The sequence below is a fragment of the Melospiza georgiana genome, chromosome 3, assembly GCF_028018845.1.
Source record: "Melospiza georgiana isolate bMelGeo1 chromosome 3, bMelGeo1.pri, whole genome shotgun sequence".
Taxonomy (NCBI): Eukaryota; Metazoa; Chordata; class Aves; order Passeriformes; family Passerellidae; genus Melospiza; species Melospiza georgiana.
This window is the reverse complement of record NC_080432.1, coordinates 65,114,040-65,137,207: the sequence shown is the minus strand read 5'-3', so window position 1 is coordinate 65,137,207 and position 23,168 is coordinate 65,114,040. Positions and strand designations below refer to the sequence as shown.

Here is a 23,168-nt window from a genome sequence, read left to right as displayed (position 1 = left end):
GTTGTTGGCTATCTCCAGTGAGGAGAACTCCACAACCTCTCTGGGCAACCTGTTCCCAGTGCACAGTCACTCACACAGTAAAGAAATTCTTCCTTCTGCTCAGATGGAACTTCCTGTGCATCAGTTTCTGCTCACTGCCCCTTGTCCTATTGCTGGGCACCACTGAACAGAGCCTGGACCCATCCTCTGGGCACCCTCCCTTCAGATACTCAGACATTGGTGAGGTCCCCTCAGTCCTCTCTTCTCAAGGCTGAACAGGCCAAGCTCCCTCAGCCTTTGCCACCCTATAAAAATGGCTCCAAAATTAAAAACACTTATACCTCAGTTTTCTTTAAATACAATCATGCTATCAGAGCATGGAAAGAGGAAGGATGGTAAAGGGGAAAAATTTATCCCTTTACTCAGCACATGATAAAATAACATTATTCCTCAGCTGATCACATTTATTGTAACAGCACAGGTAATCATCTACTGTGGAATGCAGATGACAAGAAGAGACTTTTAGAAGAGCTTCCTCTTCTCTCCAAACAAACAGTGTTCCATATTGGCAAAAGCTAGCGGAGGCACAGGAAGACACAACACAGGGCAGAACACAGGAATTATTTTTTTTAATGAGAAGTGCTGTACACAATCATTTGTAGACCACAAATGAATAATAAAGATAAGCAACACTTGAACAGCAAAGGCCAGAAACCTTAATTTTTAATGATTCTGAGGCTCTGACATAAAAACAACTTGATTTCTGCACTACCCACTGGTCAACAAAAGTTGGTCAGTCAGAATCAGTTCTTGTACAAGATTAGGAGGCTGAGGAAGTGAGTTATTTAAGTATAATGTGGGTTGCTTTCCAGTTTGGCACTGAAACTCAAAGCTGATTCATATCCATATTACCATACTATTTGGAAAAAGTAAGAGATCTGGTCCTCTCAGAACATGTTCCAGATGCAATGTGGGTGGATACGACTAATATATTGCACTTAATAGTAATCTTCCTAAATACTGAAGCAATTAATTAATATTGCATCATCATAACCATGTTTTAGGCACTCAAAGGAGATCAAAGCCATAATGTTTTGGTAATATATTAACAGAAGTAATAATATTCCCCTTTTACAAATGGGAAATGGACATACAGAGTCAAAGTCTTTTGTAGATGTTTGCAAAAAACCCCTTACATTGGAGAAAATTTCTTAAACCTTAAAAACTCAAGTTCAAATCTTTAAGCATAAGATTATCCCCACCTTCAATTATGACTAACTACTGGCAAAATATTTGTTACACAATTTCTTTTACTTTTCCCCTAATGAGATGGGGTGTTTTGCATTAAACCAAATACACGGATCATCTTCATAGAGTTTTATTCTAGCTCTTACACGAGTTAGATAGTAGTGGTGGAGTGGTAGCAAATTTGAAGCTTTGGGTATGGTAACATAAAGGTCACGGCCAAGCGCAAGGTCCTGCATGCGAGTCAGGGCAATCTCAAGCACAATTGGAGACCTGGGAGGAAAAGGGATTAAAAGCAGTCCTGAAGAGAAGGAGTTGGGGATGTTGGTGGAAGATGCAGCCCAGAAAGCCAACCACATCCTGGTTGCATGCAGCTGCATCCATCTCTGGGGCCTGCAAGATAAGAAAACTGTGGACTTGCTGGAGCAAGTCCAAAGGAGGCCCACAAAAAATGATCAGAGGGCTGGAGCACTGCTCCTCTAAAGAACCTGAGAGAGCTGGGGTTGTTCATCCTGGAGAAGAGAAAGCTCTGAGGAGTTTCCAGCACCTAAAGGGGGCTACAAGAGATCTGAACAGGGACTTTTTACAAGAGCATCATAGTGATAGGACAATGGCAAATGGTTTAAAACTGAAAGAGATTAGGTTTCAGCTAGATATTAGAAAGAATTTTTTTTAGTTTTAAGGTAGTGAGGCACTGGCACAGGTTGCCCAGAGAGGTTGAGGAAGCCCCATGCTTGGAAGGGTTCTAGGCAAGGGTGGATGGGGCTCTGAGCAACTTGGTCTAGTAGGAAGTGTCCCTGCCCAAGGCAGGGGGATGATCTTTAGGCTCCCTTCCAACACAAACCCATTCTATGATTCTGTGACTTGAGTAAAACAGTTTCATTCTGTAAGAAGATTTTATTTTTATAGTCCCATTAAACACGTATTAATTGTGGGCCTCAGTATGCCCTACAGAAGTGGTAGATGAGTTTTTTTCTTATCAATGAAATAGAAAATATTACTGCACCTCCGTACTCTCTCGCGGTATAGAAAAAATCTTCTTGAAACACAATACTAGACAACGGCAGCCATTATATATAACTAAATAATAACTATATATAACCAGAAGGTTGCATCAGAAACAACTCATCTTCTCAGATATTTGAACACCTACCAGGTTCTTGATGCAGTCTGAACTGAGCTCCCATGGCAAAATGTGAAGTTGGTCACAGTAGGCCTGGTATCTGGCCAAAAATAGTTTGGAGGGTTTTCTTCAGCTAAACATTTTTCTGTAAAAATGAGCATATCAGTGTTAATAATGAATTTCTTCCCCTAATCATCTTCCATTTGCTGTCCACAGCTCATCAACCAGTCTACAGCACAAAATTGTCTTAAAATGAAATGCTTGGTTGTTTGCAATAGAGGGGTGCACAATAGGAAATCATCCATGCTGCTGCTGCTCAAAGGTAAGACCTGAATGTGTCTGCTGCATCCATGCACTCCAGCAGCCTCCACCTTCTCCCTTCCAAAGGAAGGGCAATCTTTGCTAGAAGCTGAATGGGAAGAGATTAGAGCTAAAAGAAGATTGATTAAGGGCAATTGGTGTCAGAAACACAAACACCATTGAGAAGTGGGGATGAGGGGCCTTGGAGGTCCAAAATATCTCATTTTAGCTCTGGCTGTAATGCATATTTTGTTATCCTCAAACCACCAGAGGAGCTGTCAGGAACATCCAAGCCTCTTTCAACCAGACAGCAAGACATTGACTGAAGCAATTTGGACAACTTTGTTTGCATTAAAAGTGGTATTTTGAGCATGGCTCTTTGAGATTAGTGGAACAACTAGGTTTATAGAGACAATTTAAAATCTGAAACCATCATACTGTTTGGAAATGTGTGATTATTTTAACACAGAAGATGCTTATTTATGAACAAGCAAAAAAAATTTGTTGTGTAACAAAGCTGAACACTACTCACCCACTGGATCAACATCCACAGTATGAAGTTGATATCCCTCTTCCATGGTTCGATTGTTACTTATGAGCTTCTGTCGGATGTCTTCCTCTTCTAAATTGATGTTGTTGGTAGAATTATAAACCAGAAGAGCCAAAGCACTGAAACTGCAAAGAAAATTATCCAAGTGTTTCAGTCAGGAGAGCAGAGGCCAAATGTGTGGAAATAAAAATATCTGACAAACCCTGGTTTTCTGAGTATGGAACAGTGTCACCAAAATAGTGTTGCTCATTATCTGTAAATTAATATTTAATAATTAATATAGGACCATGAAAAGAAAATATGGCTGGGAAATTTCATCTCCTAGTTACCTTTAAAAAGCATCTCATCAAAAGAGCTAAAAAATGTTCTCAGAAGAGTTCAGAAGATGAAACCATAGAGTTGTAAATTCTAAATGGGCCCTAATTAATTTTAAACATCTGGTTGCTAATGGCTTAGGAACTTAAGAGCTGATTCATCCCACCTCACAAAACTTGTCAGGGTGGGACAAGTCATCCTCCAGAGGATCCACCTCTGGAATACAGAGAAAGACTAGGAGACGAACAAAGAACAGATGCCTAACATTTAAATCTTTTAAGTTTTTTTATGGAGTGAAAAACAACCTGACATACTTCTGAAGCTTTTAGTCATAATTAGGAAAATCGAGTTCCTCAGATGACTAATCGAAGTCTGAGCACTAACAGTTGTTTCTGTATTGTAGCCCACTGCTACTTTCTTGGACATCAGAAGTAGTTCAAAGTGCCCAAGACTCTTTCCTGTGAACAAAATAAAACAGGCCCCACCCTTGTCCAAAAACATTGCTTTTCTGGAAGAGAAATCATGAACAGCAAACCAGTTCTAGCAGGACACAGGAAATAAGCTCAGAGTGGAAGGCACAGAAATTTCCTCCTGGGACAAAAGCAACTGCTGGAGATGAGAATATGTTGGTACCCAAGAGCATTGCTTGGCTCTGGCTACTAGGAGGTAAGCCTCTAAAGCATGGAACATTGGATGTCCATGGAAGCCAAAATGTGGAAAAAAGGAAAAAGCAAACATGCTTTGGGCTGTCTTCATCTAAACCTTGCCCTTGGATACCCATCAGCCTGAATAAAGACAGACCTTTGGAGCGTGTGAGCTGTCCCTGGCAGCCTGGGGAGGGATGGCACTGCCAGCACACATACAGTGAGCAGGGCACACACCCATCAGGGTGCTTCCACCTGTGGGCCCCTGTGCCACAAGAAAGCAACAGTGAGCTAAAGGGGCTTGTGGACTATGGGAAGAAGAGTAGCAGAAAAAAATCTGTAGGGGTACTGAAGAGGGCCAGTAGGGTTTTCAGGTAGTCCTTCCTAGACAGACCAGGACTTCAACTAAAAAAGTCTTTCAGAAAGACATCCCCATGATGACAGCTCAGAACTGCACTTTCCAGATGTGTCTAATTTTCTTGACATATTCACTGCTTTACTGGTTACATGTTGCTGGAGAAGAAAGATAAAAATGTGACCACCTGCAGGCTTGGCTTTCTCCTTTCCCACTGGATGTATTTTAGCAGAGAAATTCCAGCTATCTCAGGCCAGGTCTCTCCTTCCCTGCTCCCAGAGATACTGAGTTCCTCCTAACATTCCTTTGGTCTCTGTGGGGTGTTTAACATCTATATGGCAAACAGCCTCAGTAGGGTGGATATGCATTAGCAGGCTTTTTCTGTATACCTCAGATATGTTACAAGCACAAATTTATTACAGCATTTATTTTTAGCAGAAGTATGGAAATTGCCTACAGGATTGCCAATTCCTTCAGCCCTCAGTACTTCAGCCCCAGAGTCTCCTGGCATTTAACCATCTTTCCTAAAAGATTCTGGCTTCAGTCATCCATTCCCTTTACTTCAGAAGAGGAAAACTTAATATACTGATGCCACTCCCTACCTCAGCGCTCTGGCTGCAGAACGGACATCCTGAACAGCCACCACTACTGCTTAGCTGCCTGTTTCTTGATTCCCAGCTAACCAAACTGATATTTAGTATCCATACCTGTGAGGAAGGACAATGCCAACAAAAGAGAAGGGATAATGATAGATGAGGTAGAACTGGTTGCAGTTATATTGAAAAATTACAGAGAAAAGTATTGATTGTGAAGCACTGGCGAAAAGAATCCCTTAAATCAATCTGTTGTTTTCTGAGAAACTCCTAAAGCACAGGTCATGTATACTGTATAATAAGAGCCTACTCCATAATATGATGAAAACAATTTCCACAAACTTGTCAGAATGACTCATGCTAGCTTCCCAGACTAAATAAATACCTTTTAACTTGACAGCTGACGCAATATGAAGTTCAGTGCTTCCTTCCACTTTTGTCACACTCAGATCCCAGAAAGAAAACATTATAATGGTGAAGAGAAAATTCTCATTTTGGGAAACAGTATGCCTGCATTCAAATAAATGGCAATGCTGCCATGCTCTGCTGGTGTCACTGGATTTGCTACATGCAACTTTAAATCTTTTATTGTGTGGCAAATAAAGGCAGATAGATTCTCACAGCAGTAATCAATTACAAATTCCACATCATCTATAGTAACCTGTACTGCCAACCTGTACTGCCTGTTACTGACATCAATATAGTTTAAAAAAATGGACAGTGGTGTAGGTAAACACAACAGGGATTAGTATGTTTCTCTTTTCTTTGACTGAAATGGTGACAGCTGGAGCAAGCAGGAAAGCTTGGGAAGACCAGTGCCTATCCCACTTTGTCCTGGTCTGTTGAGCTAAGCTGGCTCAGAGAGAGGAATTTACGAAGCTGCATCCTCATCAGAGGCACAGGAGGAGGTGGTGGAGCCTGTGCTGCCATGGCCCGGACCACAAAGCCAGCTTTCTTCTCCGGCAGCGTGACTCAGAGCTATTCCAGGACAGTGTGCCTACACGCGGGCTGTGGTCGCGCTGCTGCGCCCTGCGAGCAGCCCGGAGGATGGATTAACAAACCACGGAGCCCTGCAGCACAGGCTGCCCTGCACCTGGAGAGACGCAGCTGGTAATTAGCAATGCACATTTCTCCTTTCTGTTGTACTACACAGGCTGAACTAATACTGAATTACTGCTGTTGAACTGTTTCACAAGTCACTATTAATTTCCTTCAGAGTTAGTATAACTTGATTTAAAGAATACAAACAACTATTTTTAAAGAACCAAAATACTTGCGGAATCTTAATTTCCACTAAAAGTCCTGGGAATTTCAGAGCTGACTACCCTGGCATATTTTAAATAGTTTTCAAATGTCAACATTAAATTCTTTGCTAATCTCATGGTTTTGTTTTCTCTGAAGATAAGTGGTGATGGATAGCTATAACTGAAGACTGACCACACAGGTAGGCCTTCAGAGTCGCTTGTGAGGTTTTATTTCATATTTGCGAGGTTTTTTAGATAGAGAAAGGAAATAATGAATTTGACTTTATGTTTTTAGAAGGTTATTTATTATTTTATAATACTGTATTATATTAAAGAATATTATATTAAACTATACTAAATAATACAGAAAGGATATTTACAGAAGGTTGAAAGACAATAATGAAAACTCATGACTCTATTTCTAGAGTTTCAACACAGCTTGACTCTGATTGGTTAAGTTAAAACAATTCACATGAAACTAATGAAATAGCCACCTGTTGGATAAACAATCTCCAAATACATTTTAAAGCAGCAAAACACAGGCGAAGCAATGAGGCAATTATTGTTTTCTTTTTTATCTGAGCCTTCTCAGCTTCCCAGGAGAGAAATCCCAAGCAAAGGGATTTTTCCAGAAAATATGACAGTAACAGTTTTAACTGCTTCACATTAACTGGACAGACAAAAAAGAGCTGACTGTTCCATAAGTCACTCAGTGAAGATGCAATACAAAGAGCAGATGAAATGTTAGAAAACTCGCAGAGTAAGACAGAAATAAGTTTGAAAGCAGAGGAAAACTAAAAGAATTCCACAGAAGCATCTGAGCCGCGAACAACCTTTTACTCGAGGTGATTTTGACTGCAACACATTGAAGTGTTTAAAACAGAGAGCAAAAAGATATGACTTAACAGACACATTCAAAGAAATGTCAAGGATGAAGAGTTTCCTTTCCCTGGAGAAGGTGATGTTATAGTTAGAATACAAAATCTGAGACTTCATGACACAAAACTAAAAATTGCAGCTACTTTTTGGACTACTAAAAATAAAAGCATCCTAAGCCTTCCTTTTAAGTTAATGACCCTTGTAGCAGAAGAATTTTGCAAGCACCATGGTCACGCCTCTCGCCTTGGCTTGTGTCTCTGGGTCTTGCTCCTCCTTGCAGATCTGGTGTGGGAATACAATCAACTACAGCCTTTCAACAGAAGGCACTTTTAATCTGTGATAATTTGGTATGAAGGCTATTCATTACTAGAGAATGTTGCAAAGTCAAACCAGAAAGGACTGGAATCCCTCATATGGAACAGCTGGTCTTTGCTGAAATGGGTTTTTGGCTACACTTGCACTATGTTCTGGAACAATGAAGAAAACCCCCATTCCCTATTCCCCAATACATTGCTTTTCTAAAAATGGCATCTAACAATGATCTAACAATCAGATCCTCACTAAATCTAGTTAAAGTCAGTGGAAAGACAAAATAAGTCATTGGAAGCTGGAAAAGGGCAGGAAGCCTCAGCAGGAGACTAAGAAGGGATCATCCTTCAGTCACTCAAAAGGAAATCCCAAATTCTTGAATCTGTGATGAAGGCTTTCTTCACAGGTCATGGACAAAAGATGCCAATGGGGCACTGTGGAGAAACCTGAGGATTTTCACTTGTTCTTTTTTGATTGGTTTTTCAAACAGAAATATTACATATAATGCACATGTTATGCAGCATTTTGAAATATTTCTCCGCCCAAGTTAAGGCTTTCCCTTACTACCTTCAGTAACACTGAAATTGAAGTTGTGTGGAGTAGAGGCGGGCCAGGTCCAAATCCTTCATAAAACCTCACCGGTAGAAACCCAGAAAACTTTTGAAATAGGAACAGACATCACAGATTTATTCATTTATAACAAGAATAGCAAAGTTATTTAATAAAAAATAAATTGAAGTAACCTACAAAGAATGTAAAAAGCCCAATACTTTACTTAGGACTAGAAACCCAAAAGTTATGCTGTTCTAATGTTGCTACCTCTTGTCTAAAACCATTACACAATCTAATTAACATTTTATCCAAGTGCATTACACTTTCCATTAAGCAAAACAAGACCCAAGACACACAGCATGCAGGGGCCTGAATATGCCTCACTAACATCGGTGGCAAAACTCCACAGACTTCAAAAGAGCAAGACTGGGCATGGGTAGCTCTGGTTAACTGCTTTCCTCTCTATTTTCATTTCCAAGACAAGGGATTTCTGTTTAGATTTAGTAGTTTTTACACAGATGGCTACTACTGTGGTTTTTAATTTGGATGAGATGTTTAACAGTACTAACATTAATAATGTTTCCCATAGAAGGAGCAACCCAACACTGGAAATACACCAAAATTATGACAATCAAGCAGTGATATTGGAACAAGCATAAACTTACTTTATGTTAAGTGAAGAAAAATTCATAAATTAATTAGGGCCTGAATTCTCAAAACTGCTTGCAAAATAAGAGAAGAAAGGAGAAGCAAGGGAGCTGAACTCTTTAATAAAGACCATTTCCCCTGCTGTGAGGCAGCCCTATGTAGTCATCTGACAAAACCTAGGATCAGTAGGACTTTTCTGAGAAAAGCAGCAGCAGCAGTCACAGGAAGTTTTGACAAAGCTGCAGAGTCATAAAAGGCAAAGAATTAATGAAAGAAACAAACACATTTATAGTTTATCTACAAAATTGGTTCACATGCATGAAATCCACAAATTGGGTTAATTTTCAAAGGTTTGTGCAAAAATAATGGGGACAAAGAAACAGCTATATCCATAGCTCATGCTGAACTCCTGTCTATTTTGAACAGCTGCCCTTTCATTAAGAGGCAGAAACTGTACAACCAGGGGAAAACATGAACATTAACATAAAGTGAAATATAGCTTTCATAAGACTCTGTCTATTAAAGTAGTTAATAATCTACCAAAGTATTAGCTTGATACATACTGCTGTCATCCAGAGATGTCACAGTATTAGAGGTGCTGATAATAATATGCACTTTTGGACTTGGCACTCTGTCTCTCATCACTGGATACATAAACGCCTAGCAAGCATGGTGTACTTTGGATTTCTGCAGCTCATACAACACAGCAATGAAAGAGCAACAATCCACTTCAATAATTTTGTTTTGTTTTGCTCTTCTCCTGAATGCAGTAGTTTAAAATATTTTTTTGGAAAACACCTATTTTTAATGTGACAAAATAAGCCAGCTTCCTACCTCCCACTTCCAGCTGCTATTTCTTCTGTGAATCATTCTCTCTATGATTTTTCCTCTCTCATATGCAAGAACACTAGGTGGGGAGAGTGACAGCTGTCCCAGCTTTATGGATCTCAGCTCTCTCAGCTTTATGGATCTTCCTTGATGAGGAAGCAGTGTGGTAAATATGTGTGGAGCAAAGCAAAATGCATAGAACAGGCTTGGGGATGCTGTTTTGTTGGTTTTGGGCTTTTTTTTTAAACTGCTGTATAAAATACTAATCCAAAAGGAATGAAAAATATATGTGATCTGAATTACAAGAATATGAATTCATGTAAAGAGAGGAAAAACCTTCTCAAAGAACAATTTTAAGAATTATTATACTGCCTTGGAAAAAAAAGGGCTATGATCTTGTAGAAAATTCAGAAAAGAGAAATAAGGCTTAGTGAGTTAAAACTAAAATATTAACTTCTGTAAAAGATAAAGTCAAGGCCATAATATTTCATAATGTTAAATCTTAAATTTTAACTGTGGAGGGAATTTCTGTTTAGTTGAACATGAAGATAAATAAAACAAGAAGTACTTAAAACTAAGGGAAATAGTAGAATGTCTAAGACTGCAACAGACTTATCCTTGACTATCCAAAATGAAGAAATAAGAAAATACTTGGGCAACTTTCCACAGAAACAATTTATAGGAACATTAAATTAATAGTAACTGCATGAAATCACACTGAGTGAGTTACATTCAAGAATTCAGCCATAACATTTCAGTGAATCCCCTAGGCAGCCAGGAATTACCATTACTTCCACCAGGTATTTAGAATTTCTACCCTCTATACTGCTAATCTTCTATACTCACAAGTGTTACCCTAGCATCTTGTAGGATTTCCTAAGAATCCTATCCAGGAAACATCCAAGGAAAGTCTAACAAAGAATCTTGACAAGAATTATCTGTAAGCAGTAGGAAAAAGGTTTGCTTTATGGATCTTCAAAAATTCAACAGATTTCTTCTGCACAAAATTCAGAAACAGATGTGTGAGCCTCAAAGAAGCAAGGAACTGGGAACTAAACCCAGGAACACTGAAGACTACTGGGAAGCTAATCCTTTTCTGTTTCAGAAGGGAGGGATGTACAATCATAGATGTATACACAGAAAACCTAAAGATGTTTCAACCAATTTTTTTCAAATGTTTCTTCTGTAAGAGGTAAATGATGCATGAAAATGTATTCAAGACATGAAAGCTATATGAAAAAAGGCAGAAAATCATGTGTGTATACATTTCTATATATGTGTATCTACATACACAGTGTGTAAAAAGTGTAATTTTTGTTAACCACGTATCACGTACCTCACTTAAATTTTTAACTATCCTTGCTTTATCCCATCTGCATTTCTAGGTTGAGCAGGATCCTGACTTGTCTTTTTGCTTTGTTTTATTTTGTTTTGTTTTGTTTTCTTAAGAAAACATTCACAGCATGACACTCCTGATTATTTGGAGAACATTAAAATTTGGTGTGACATGACCAGCATTTATACTAAATTATTAAAAATTATGGAAAAATGCCATTTGACCTTGACACAAAGTGCACTACAGCCCATGAGAAGACCAGTTGCTCATAAGTTGAGGCCTTCCTTGGAAAATAACATATTATGAACATGTAATTCCATTGCCTCTGAAATTATTTATAATGAACAAAAGAAATAGAGATGGGGTTACTTCCCCATAAGAGTAATACATTATGAGAAGTAATTTAGTGGCATATTCACTGTATGTCAAAAAGAGAGGCAAAGGAAAGGAAAGGGAAAGGGAAATTACTGAAAGAGTTTCTGCCTCTTCAACTGTTTTTTGAGTAGACTAGGGACAATAAAAAACCAGAGGTCAGGATGGTGGGAAGGTGAGACAAGAAGAAATCAGGTGTACAGCTCAGCTGCTAGACTCATAAAAAGATACAGAAATAAGGATGGGGAAAGCTTTACATTCCTCAGCAATCTTGGAATGTTGGTAAGACCCAAGGTGTGGTCTCCGCTTGAAAGGCCTTGCTGGCATAACCATATCATTTAGAAGTGTGAAAAAAAATCCTACCCACATCACTACACCCTACTGTAAATGTAGGTCAAGCAGCAAAATAGCCCGTTCAGAGACTGGGCTTACAGTGTACCAGTTAAAAGGTTTTGCCAATAAAAGCTGTCTTTCTGCTGTGGCTATGTGGGAAGGAGATACTACCTTTCTACAGATCTTTTCATGTCTAGGCAAACTCTTGAAAACTAGAAGCACCACTAACTACTTCCTGATGGTAAATTGGGAATATTGGTCTGATATTAAAATGATATTATCATGGCAGTCCTCAAGAGTCAGCAGTTAAAATTCTTAACAGGAATTTTGCCTACACTTCAAAGACATAGATCCCATACCCACTTATTGCCCCATCCTCAGAAGACTAATTATATTTTGGTTTCCTCTCCTTAATTTGGTCCTAAGATTCCCTCCCTCTCCAGACATCCCTCAGAAATCAGCCTGCTGCTTTCAAAGAAGCCCATAGAGGCCAGATTTTCAGGGGGTTGACCCATCTAAATTTCTCTGGCTGCCTTTGAGGTCGTTCCAACTCCAGCGCCTCCAAGCCCAGCAGTAGTCAGGAAATGAGAGCATATGGTAAATAGTTTAACTCACACTCGTTTAGCTTTCAATTCTAGCATGATTTTTCAGTGTTTTCCATCTAGTAAGATGTCTATTAACTCAAGAGTGTCTGGTTCAAGAGAATAAATGCAGAGACAGTGGACAGATACCAGTGTACCAAAGCTTGTTGCTAAGGAAAGCTGGGTATGTTGTACAACTTAAATATCCTGAATCTATTCAGTTTTGTGACAGATGAAACCTGAGTTCTGAACAAATTATCTGTTAGGGTTTAAAGTGTGATAGGTTTAAACCAAAACAAACATGATAACCACTATTAGGTTTCTAAGAACTTTCAGAACACTGAGATTGTCAGCAGTCATGTATTTAGAGACCTGCAGCGCCTGCCAAATAATAGGCAACAAATCCAATAATAGACAATAAAGCCTGTTGTAAAGCCTCTTGCAAAAGCAGCTGTTGCCTCTATTGAGAAAATGTCTTTCAAAATATTACCTTTTAATACTTCTTTTTTGTCTTGCTCCCTCTCTTATGGAGGCAGGGTGGATGCTATAAAAGAAACAGACATTAATTAGGGTGGATTATTCCTCCAAAGGAATACAACATGAATATCTTTCTCTTTAATTTACCTGATATTGACCACATACACAGTGTAATTCCAGTTCTGGAAAGTACGGTTCAGCTGAAAAACAGGAAGACATTGATCACATGAATGGCGAGATGTTAATGGGGCTCTTTGTTGCTTAAAGCTGTGTTAGAATTTCACCCTTCAGCCCCTTGAGAAATCCCCTTCAGTTTTGCAAAGCAAAGAAAACACTCACTTTTCAGTGAGGTGACTGTTGTACAACTGGTAGTGAGAGATTTGGCTTTTTTGTGGACAAAAGGAAATTTGTTTGAGGTCACGACAGAGTGAACAGGAGAGTGCACAGGATCCTGACTTTTTCTTTTCTCCCTCTCTTCCACATCTTAAATCCTCAGATACACTTTGAATAGACTTACTGAAAAAGCTATCGGCTAAATTTTCACCTGAAAGCCTTCAAACTTACAATGATCTTCTTTGCAGACCTTTGTACTCTTTATTCTGAGTGTTCAACAGCTGCTCAGTTTTCCTCCAAGAGACACCTTTGCATACTCTTGCACCTTTCTAGTTTCTTTGGCTCAGGCATCTATGTACTTTGCCTGGGTACTGCTGCTAAGGGAACAGCCTTGGAAGGTGTGCATGACTGCAATTCTCTTCTGTAGATTATTATATATATATGTGTATATATATATATATATATATATATATATATTCTGGTTTATGGGTTCCTTAGCTTCTGATAGCTGAAATCTCCAGGTTTTTTAAATGAAAATAAAAAAAAGAATAGTTGCTATATTTCATGATGTTGTATATTCACATAAGTAGTTGGCATAAAGGTTTTACAAATTGTGTGAGTGGGACTATGTGAACTGCCAAAAAGGACAGGGAATATCCAGACAAGAAGAACTTCTAGAGGCAACATCAAAAATTCCTCACCCAGAGACAAGCTTATATTTGCTAAAATGGGCTGAAGAACCTACCTGCATTTCTTAGGAAGCTAGCTAGTATAGTGCAGACATTCTAAATTAAATCCATAATGCTGAAGAGCCCAAGCTAGACCTGAATTTATTACTGCATAAATAAATAAAAGAAAGATATTCGGAGAACACATGTGAAGCATTTTTTTAGTAGTCTCATTTTTTGTGATTTTCCAATCGATAACAGTGATGGGACAGATTCATATAGGTAATCACATAGGAAAGAAAACTAAACTTACCCATTCTGCAATGACATCATGTACTTTTGACACTGAGTTGGAGTTGGAACTAGAGACAACTATTGATATCCTGTAGAATAGCCCACCTGTCCATTAAAAACAGCATCATAATGTTAGAAACTGAGCAAATTTAGCTTTTGAATAATGAGATTTTAGCTTCACGATTAATATAAAAATTGTGCTGAACCCCAGATACAAGGCCACCTCACACTCTCGTTGGCATTTAATCTCTGAAATGAAATACCCCTGCAGGTCTGGGCCCATTCTCACTAGTCCTGTTGATTTTGACAAGAATTCCCTCCCCCTCCATATTTTCAGAGGCACTTGAAATGTGACATGGAAACTCACAGACAACATACATCTAACCAGTATTTTGCATATGCCTCTAATGTGGTGTGTAAAATCAAGTTCACGACAGTGTCAGGAATTTTAAAAACTATTATAGTTAATGAAGTCTGTAAACACAGATAAATTCTGCTCCTAGACATATTGTTATAATATTGTTATATGTTCCAGAATTGAACCACTGCAGATTGGAGTTTAAATACTGTGAGAGCAAATAAAGCTCATCAATTAAATGTAGCAAGGTAACTGAGGACAGAATTAGGTGTGAGAAGGGATATAGAGCTCTTGTTTCCAAAGTACAGGCTTGCTCTGAAGCCTGGCAATGGCCAGACAGTAGAAGAACCCATATTAGCTTTACAAAACTGGCAGCTGAACAAACCATCTTTCAGTCACAAAATGTGTAACACTTGGCTTGGTGCAATTTTATATTCAGAAAACTGTTTTGAAATGGCACAGTGTAAATATAAATTCTCTTTAAGCTCATGAGTGGGTAGGCAGCATTACAAGATTTCACATCTAATAAATAACATCAATTCATTTCATAGTTATGCTCTGTGTTAAAAGTCTGTACTTTCCACAAGCCTATTTTTTTCATTAAGCTACCAAATATTCTGTAAGCTCTAGCTGGGTGAAAGTTCCCAGGATGTGGGGGAGGTTTAAGAACTTCTGGATCAATTCACTTGCACTTATGTGAATTTGTGGCATTGCTTGGTTTTGGGCTGTTACCAAGGCTGTGGGTCTTGATCACAGACACATGCATGTATATAATCTTATCTAAATCTTAAAGAGACACTACATAGGACAGAGCAGGACATGAAAATAATTATACAGAAATCCCTTTCTGTCTCAGATTGGAAAGGAACTGCTCTATCTTTTGGAAACGAAATAAATGACCTTTTATTCTAAGTAGAGCAAATGCCATAATTTTACAACTTCATAGATAATTACTGTACAAGAGCTTGAAGTAAAGGCACCTGGAAAAAATTTGACAGGAGTATTTTCCAATTTAAGTGTGCATGCATTGGTTACTATTCATGAAATGGTTGGAGAATTGTTCTTTCTTTACAATATGGAATTAATTATATTAATAGTAAGATTGGTAAAAAAATTCCTTTATGACAAAACAGTAAAGAAGATCGTTTACTAGACACTTTCTTTGGTAAGCTATGATTAAATTTTTGATATGAGCAGAATGAACTTTGTTTTGATTTACTTCTTTAACTCTCCTGAGGAGACACACAAATTTGGTGCATAGTTTAATCTGCAAATGTGCTTTAGTTTATTATTACTACAATGGTGTAAAAACAAAAGGATTAAAAATTATATCTTTGGAAGTAGAAATTTGGACTTTGGGCAAATTGAAAACACTTGCAATGCCTCGATGTCCTTTGTATGTATATATCTCTGTATAAACACATATTCAATTTTAAATCTATAATGCTCCTTTTATATGTGCCATACAGATACACACATACAGAAAGCATGCATTAGATACTCTTGTTAAAACTCATATGTAATGATTATCTAATTATAACCTTACTTAGATAATTATGTATAGTGACAAAATCACCTTAATATAGGAATATGCAAAGTATTTTAAAAATCATACACAGTAACTACAAACTAGGCAATAGATTCAAGATCTCCACCAGATGGTGACCCAAAGCACTTTTAAATGAGGCATAAAAATAACCAAACAAGAACTAATCTGCATTTTAAAATACTCTCAGGAGACTGCAAAGTAGATAGTAAAAACTAAAACTTATTTATCCCTCTTCAAGTTAAACAGTTGAAATCCCTCCCCAAAATGCTGAATGAAAACAAAAAAAAATATATATATATAAAATTGGTGAAAAGTAGCCAAAGAAAACTTGAAAAAAAAAAAAAGAAAAAAATAGCCTGGAAAACAATGCTCCTACATCCACCACCAACTACAAAAATATAATGATCAATCAAATGTCAGTATTTTTAAAAATTCTGTTAGGAAAATGCTGAGTTTTATTATTCAAACTCTGAGTTTTGAAAAATCTTCTATTTTTGAAAGTGAAATCATCAAAAATATGTCAGTAAAAACCATTCATATACTCCCAAAAAACAAACTGTCATTAAATCATATAAAATAGATAGAAACCATTATATTATCCTCACAGTCTCATGAGAGCTGTCTTAAAGAAGTACACAAATATGAAAAATCACACATTAATGACATTTACTACCACTAAGATGTTACAAATTCCCTTCTACTGTAATTATATTATTATTCCAAAACATCTTCATATGCTAAATGGTCCTACATCTAAAGGATGAAAGACAGCTACTTCTACATTCAGTCTACAAACTGAATATCTAATAGATAAGATGATCTGGGGGTTTTTCTACATCTAACTTAGCAGCTTGACATACTGTAGTGGAACTCAGGTCGACACAGGCAGCCCAGCTCAGTGAAGAAGTCGCACAAACAAGGCAAAAGGACTGCAGCAGAGCTAGTAAGTTGTTTCAGTGGTGGGTAAGAGGTGCTGTTTTGGCTTGTCCCAGATGGCAAATTGGCCAAGGAATAAACATGGGCTGAAACTGGTGACTCATGGTACGTCACAGAAGAAAGTGATGTTTGGATCTGCACGAGAGAGTGATGGATGGCTGCTGCAGCTCCCGTCAGAGTGCCTGTCAAGATGGTCTCTTTGTGCTGAATAAAAACTGTGCTATAGGAAGACGGCAAGGATATCACATCATTCATTACTGCAGTTCTTGATGACTCCAGAACAGAAGAGAGATTTGCAAGTTGTCCATAATCAGCATTTTCAAAATCCAAGGCATTCGCAGTAATGAGAGATATTGCTTCTCTGTTCCTGCTAAAGGGTCTGTACACCTCCCCCTCTGAATTCCATTCAGAAAGCTTCAGTATGTTTGTTGATGTCAGAACAGGAAAATCCATTATGTTTTTATCACTGTCAATGATTTCTTGTTCTACTGCCCAGAGAGAGTATCTTGGACTGTCCGCTTGATTTTCAATGGAGTTTTGTCCTAAAACAGTTAGATGATTTCTTGGTGTTTCTGCTGTTGGCAAGTTTAACTCTTCTACATCCCACTGAGGGAGCAAGCTTGGAGAAATTGTGTCAAGATGATTCTGAAAACTTTGTGGGAGTGGAGGTGTGGAATAGGTGTTAGGAGTTACACTGTCTCTGAACTTGGACTCTGAATGAAGAAACTGCCTTAATTCCAAAGACACTGGAAAAAAGTCAGAACTCATTGAACTGATGCTTTTTAAAAAAATACCTGCATCTTTTTGAACTTTACTTCTTGGTTTATCTATGCTATTTGTCATAGCATCATTCTCCAGAAGACTTTGAGACTGCTGTGTTTTGTGCGTTCTTGTACTGCTTGTCGAACTCATAACTCTCCAAGTAACCTGAGTCCCAGATGCACTGATCAAGAAAGGAGCTTGGCTATCCCTTGAACCAGAAGGATGAGTTCCTGAATGTGTTGGCAAGACAGAAACAGGCTGATGCCTATTGTTTAGGAAAGTCATGTCAGTTTGATCACTTACTATGTCAGTTTGAATTTGCATGTGCACACTATCTGCAGAGTTTTCAAGCGCCTGATCAAAAGGGCTTACCTGTGTCCATACAGAGGATTGAATGGAAGGTGCTTCCAGAGAAGGAAAAAGAAAATAAAAATAAAATTCACTGTTGGAAGTCACAGTTAGGTTTGCAAAGCTCATTGTTGACTGCAATTGTGATATTGACCGGCCATTACTTTCTGAAATTCTCTTTGAAATGCCTGGAATAAATGAACTAAACGTTTGTGTTTCCAATGCTGATACATGACTAGAAAAATTAATTTCTTCAGCTCGGTGATCTAAAAATTTAATGGCAGATGTTTGTTCAAAGATATTGTCAGAGTTAGCATAGAAATTAATGGACAGCAGTCTCTCTGTTGGGGAAGGAAGCAGTTTATTAAATGCGAGCCAGAAATTTTCTGATGGCTCCTCAGAAAACAATTGAGATGATTCTTTCAAATGGTGGGAAACAGTCCAGAAACTTGCTCTTAAAGAGGGGGATATATCTACATATTTTGTTGGAAAATCCAAGTAATCTGATTCCCAGGAGTCAGCAACTGGATTCATGTTCTCTGGCTCTAATATGGAAAAAACTGATTCTTCATTTTCATTACTACCATGAAATGCATCCAAATTGTTCTGCAGTGCTCCATTTCTGAGGGTCTCACTTGGATTTTGAAAGTATAATGAATGCTGTAAATAATGAGACCAGTAATTACTACTCGATATAAATATGCTGTCACTTTTCAAATATGTGTCAGTCAACAGCTGTTGATAAACAGGCAGGGTTGTTACAACATGCTTAAATACTGAGCTTGTCCAGCCTGGTTCTACTAGAAATGATGAAAATGTTAATAGTTCTCTACTGTGTCCTTGGACTGAATTTGTCAATTGGCTGTCATGCATAAATTTTGTGTATGATTTTTTCATGTTCTGAAAAAAACTTGTTGGTTTGCCCTGTAGAATCTCCACAGAGGTTAAATTTGTAATGCTTCCTGAGTGATAGTCTTTAATGTGCACAGATTTTCTAAACTGAAATTCACTGTTTGCTGATAGAGTAGAAAACATTTTCCTGTCAGCACTTCCTTCCATCATTTCCAGGTAAAAATTTTCAGGTGCCAAGTTTAGCAAATCTAACCTACTTTTTTGGAATGGTGGTTTCTCATCTGTAGGTGGTACAGACAAGCTAGAAAGAAAATGTCTGTCTTCTTGAATATCAGAGGTGATATGATGATGAAATACAGGCTCATTCCACCACTTCCCAGGCTCCAAGACATTGCTTGTATGCCTGAAATTGTTTGTGTCGCTGCTGGAGGATGAAAGCCACAGAGTTTCTTTTTTGTGTTCATAAGCAGTGCTGCTGCTGCTGCTAGCAGGAGAGTGGAACGATGGCTCAGAGTCAGAGAGATGGAGCCCACTTGCCAAAGTCCTTGCTAGCTCTGCACTGGGATTTCTGCTGTGAAGAAGAGGAACTGCTGCATTCACAGGCGGCTCTGTAGCTGCATCGGCTGCACCAGAAGTACCACGCAATGGACTTCTAGAATAATTCAAAATATTTTCGTTTGGCAACTGATTCATTACAGTATAATCTAGGTTGATGTTTTCTGTATGAGCAGACAAGGTTTTGTTGCCGTTCTCCTCAGAAGAAGCTGGTGTGGACAAAGCTGGAAGGAACAAGCTGTGTGGGCTTTTTCTCTCTGGGTTATCATCTGCTGAATTTTTACTGAAATGCTGGGGCCTTTGCTTGACTGGCCAAATAATTGGGGTTGAGATAATTCCTATTGTTTTGATCCCTTCTATCTTAGATTCTTGCTGCCTCTGTGGTCGTGAATGGGAAAATTCAGGTGAATTTCTCTTCATTCTGAAGATAATTGTAGCAGGAAGTCTGAATTCCTGCAGGTCTGTGTGTAGCAAGCCACAGAGTTAATGGATTAAAAAAAAATAAATGTAACTTAACTCTCTGTTCTTGGTCTAAAAATCAGCTTACCAAGAGTGGAAAATGATGCTTGTTAGCTGAGTGAAAATTTAATTTGCTTCTACCATAAGTGAACTTGGCTTATTTTCCCAGTCTTCCTACTTTTTCTCTGGATTTTCAAAGCTAGACAAAGGACTTAATTGTCAATTTTTTATTCATACTATTAATAAGATTGGGTTCATTCTGTCATTAAAAAAAGCAGAATTAACTGCTCATGGTGAACACTTGTGAGTGGCTCCACAAAAAAAAAGTAAACACTACTTGGAAGAAATTTTAAGTATTTTCTTCTTACTTCTACAGCTTATTAAAACCAAACAGTCTGGATTCAGATAAATTCTTTCACATTATGCACTGTACTGCCTGATTGCCAGCGTACAATAAATATCTGCCAAGAGAAAAAATACTTCAAGAGGTATAAGTCCTGCAGTAACAACTGATGGATTGGGGAAAAAAAAACACCTAACCAAAAAAAAAGCAACCCAAAAACCAAACCACAAACCCCACCCAGATTCAAATTTATTTCTGTGGAGTGCACTGAAAAAATAAATCTTAAAAAAATATACATTTAAGCCTGTGATGAAAATTGGCAAAATCTATCTCTGTGTTTAACAACCAGCTTTAACAAACTAATAAATATTTTAGCAGGACTTCACAAAATGATGCTCAGTCTTTAGGAGACAGTGATATCACAGAATTTGAGAAAGCCTCAAAAGAAATCCTGGCTTTATTCCTGTGCTAATAATAGGTTCATTTACTACCTTATTTTTTCCCTTAATCTTTCTAAATGAAAAGTAAACGATATCTGATACTGTCAACATTTTCCCTAGTAAAGTCTGATCCAGCTCTTCTTTAAGTCAGTGGAAAGATTTCTGTTGACTCAGTGGAAGTGGCTTTGCTCCATAGGAATGGTTCCACTTGGCTCCTGCGCCTGAGGAACAGCGAGGAACCAGTGAGGAGCAGACAATCCGAGCCTACTAGCACCCTGGCTGCACAGGCAGGAGCTGCACAGTGTCTGACAATCTGCAGCCTTGAAAGCCTTCCACAGCACGGTTCTTTTCCGAACCTTTCCAAACATCCCTCTCCCTCCCCTTGTTCTTTGCATCCTTAAATGCAATGGGTGACACAAAGTTAGTCCCTTTCACAGAAGAGCCAGGTAAACACGAAACAAGCAAACACTGAGTTTGGTTCTGTTCTCATTTACACCATTCTGACATGGTCCAGAGATTTAATCCTGAGTTATTCCGTGAAAATGAGATCAGAACTGAGACGTGACCCTTGACATTATGATGGTAGGAAAAACACACCTAAAAATACAACAAATTTGCTTTAGACACAGTACAAGGAAAAATGTAACACAGGATTTCTTACCATTGTTTGGCTTATCGTTTCTATTAGTATCGGGCATGTTAGTGGTGACAGTGGGTGGTGTAGGAGTAGTAGCATTTACAGTAGCTGGTAATAAAGATGAGAAAGAGGTGAACTTGAATGAAATATGAATGTTAATAAGGTAAGACAAAATGGGAACAATGCATGACAATGTAAAATGAAACCATCTACACACAATGCCATAAATGTTAAAAAAACACATTATTTTTTTCTGTACGAAGTGATGAATAGATAAGAACTGAGGCCCCAGTCCTGCAATCCTCACTTGCACTCACTTCAGTGGGAATTTTGCCAGTGTAAATTTTGCAGGATCAGTCCTGCACTCCTTTCATAAACTCAAAATCCTCTCATGAGAGCCTTGGTTGTGAAGATCAGAAAATGGGAAAGCTCTAAGATGCGTGCACTTAGAATGCTGCTTGTGAAAAGAATCTTTGCCCCTCCTCTGACTGAATATGACAAACAAATGAGAAACTAAAACATTCATGTAAGGATTCAATTAACTCCACTGAACTCAAAACAATGAAGAGAATTGAGATCAGGCTTGGAACAGGTGAACTAAAATACCTATTTTGAAAGACTTATGCAGAAACTCAGCTTCACTCTTCCCACTGACACCAACAGGAGTCACTCCACAAAAGCCTGGAGAACCAGCTGAACACTTTTCAAAATTAGAAGGAAGAGCCAAACCTGCAAATTTCCCCCACGATGGACTCAGAGGGTATATGCGCTAGAAGAATTCAAAGATCATGCCACTAAGTTTTCAAATAATGGTTTGGAAAATATTTTAGTTTTGTTCAGTAACTCCCAGGGAATGCTAATCCATTCACTGATAGATTTTTTTTCCTGAAAACCCTTATTTAAAATCTGAAGGTTGGTATGGTAAAATCTCCCAGTGTTATATGGCTTTGGAAGATTTTGGAAGAATCAACCTAGGAAGTTTAAGCCGTTATATTTTGGACAAAAAAATCACATTTTTTTATGTTTTGCTAAGTTGATTTATCTAGCTTTTTGAGTCCAAAAGTCACAAACTTGTCACAGCTTAGGGAGCAGGTTCATGTTCAGGTTTAAAAAAAAAATAGGGAAAGAGAAGGAAAAGCTGGACATTGGAACAAACAGATTCTAACTGGGAAAATGAGCATATGAAGTTACACCTTGAAATATAAAAAAAAGCTCTTCCATGAAACTTCAGAGGAATTGTCTGAGGAATAATTTACAAAGTTTCTTACAGACTGTGTCTTACAGCCAGTGCTGCTAAAGGAGGCATCTAATGAACAAAAATGTTTACTAAGCATAATGGAGAAATCAGTTCTTTCATCAGACATAGCTGACATAACCTGGCATCCACAAACTATTTTAATGTTGTTATTGCACAAGACCCAACAAACAAAGGAATCCAAACTGGCCTCTCAGTTTAGTCAAAGTCTGTGGTATTGACAGAAAATAGACAGACATACTTTTATGATTTTCATTATTATGACAATCATTATGATGATGTTGAATGGGATAAATCTGATCTGGCATCTTATTCCAAAGTGACAAACTGAACACAAGGGACACTTTACCAAATACTTTTTAGAGAAGGAAAGAGTATTACCTTCATGAAAATACTCATAATCTTTATTGAAGTCTTTGTTGATGGTCTAGGAAGTTACGAAGGCAAGTTTGAAAGGCAGCATCTTTTATCAGAGGCAATATCTACCAGACAAGTTAATAAAGCTGGGACAAAGGATGAGGTTTTTAGAAAAGCAGGCTTGTTCAGCAGAAAATGTGTCCATTTCTGTAGCCATATTCACTGATGTCATGAAGGATATTTTCTCCCTTCCATACCATACTATTTAATGGAGGAAAACATTCAGAGATGTTCCAAAAGAATGGACAAAGATATTTATACAGTGATACCCTTTACATATAAAAAGACTAATATTGAAT

General features: G+C 38.0%; 1 protein-coding gene across 2 annotated transcripts in view; it reads right to left on the bottom strand.

Moving 5' to 3' along the window:
* Positions 1 to 23,168, bottom strand: part of ADGRG6 (adhesion G protein-coupled receptor G6) — a 109,959-nt gene that overhangs the window by 32,816 nt on the left and 53,975 nt on the right. For both annotated transcript variants that reach the window (XM_058021290.1, XM_058021291.1), the window contains exons 6-10: positions 13,978 to 14,063; positions 12,811 to 12,863; positions 12,677 to 12,730; positions 3,180 to 3,322; positions 2,378 to 2,492 (exon numbers count right to left, since the gene is read on the bottom strand). In XM_058021290.1, the coding sequence (XP_057877273.1) occupies positions 2,378 to 2,492; positions 3,180 to 3,322; positions 12,677 to 12,730; positions 12,811 to 12,863; positions 13,978 to 14,063 (451 nt within the window). The remainder of the gene's footprint in view (positions 1 to 2,377; positions 2,493 to 3,179; positions 3,323 to 12,676; positions 12,731 to 12,810; positions 12,864 to 13,977; positions 14,064 to 23,168) is intronic.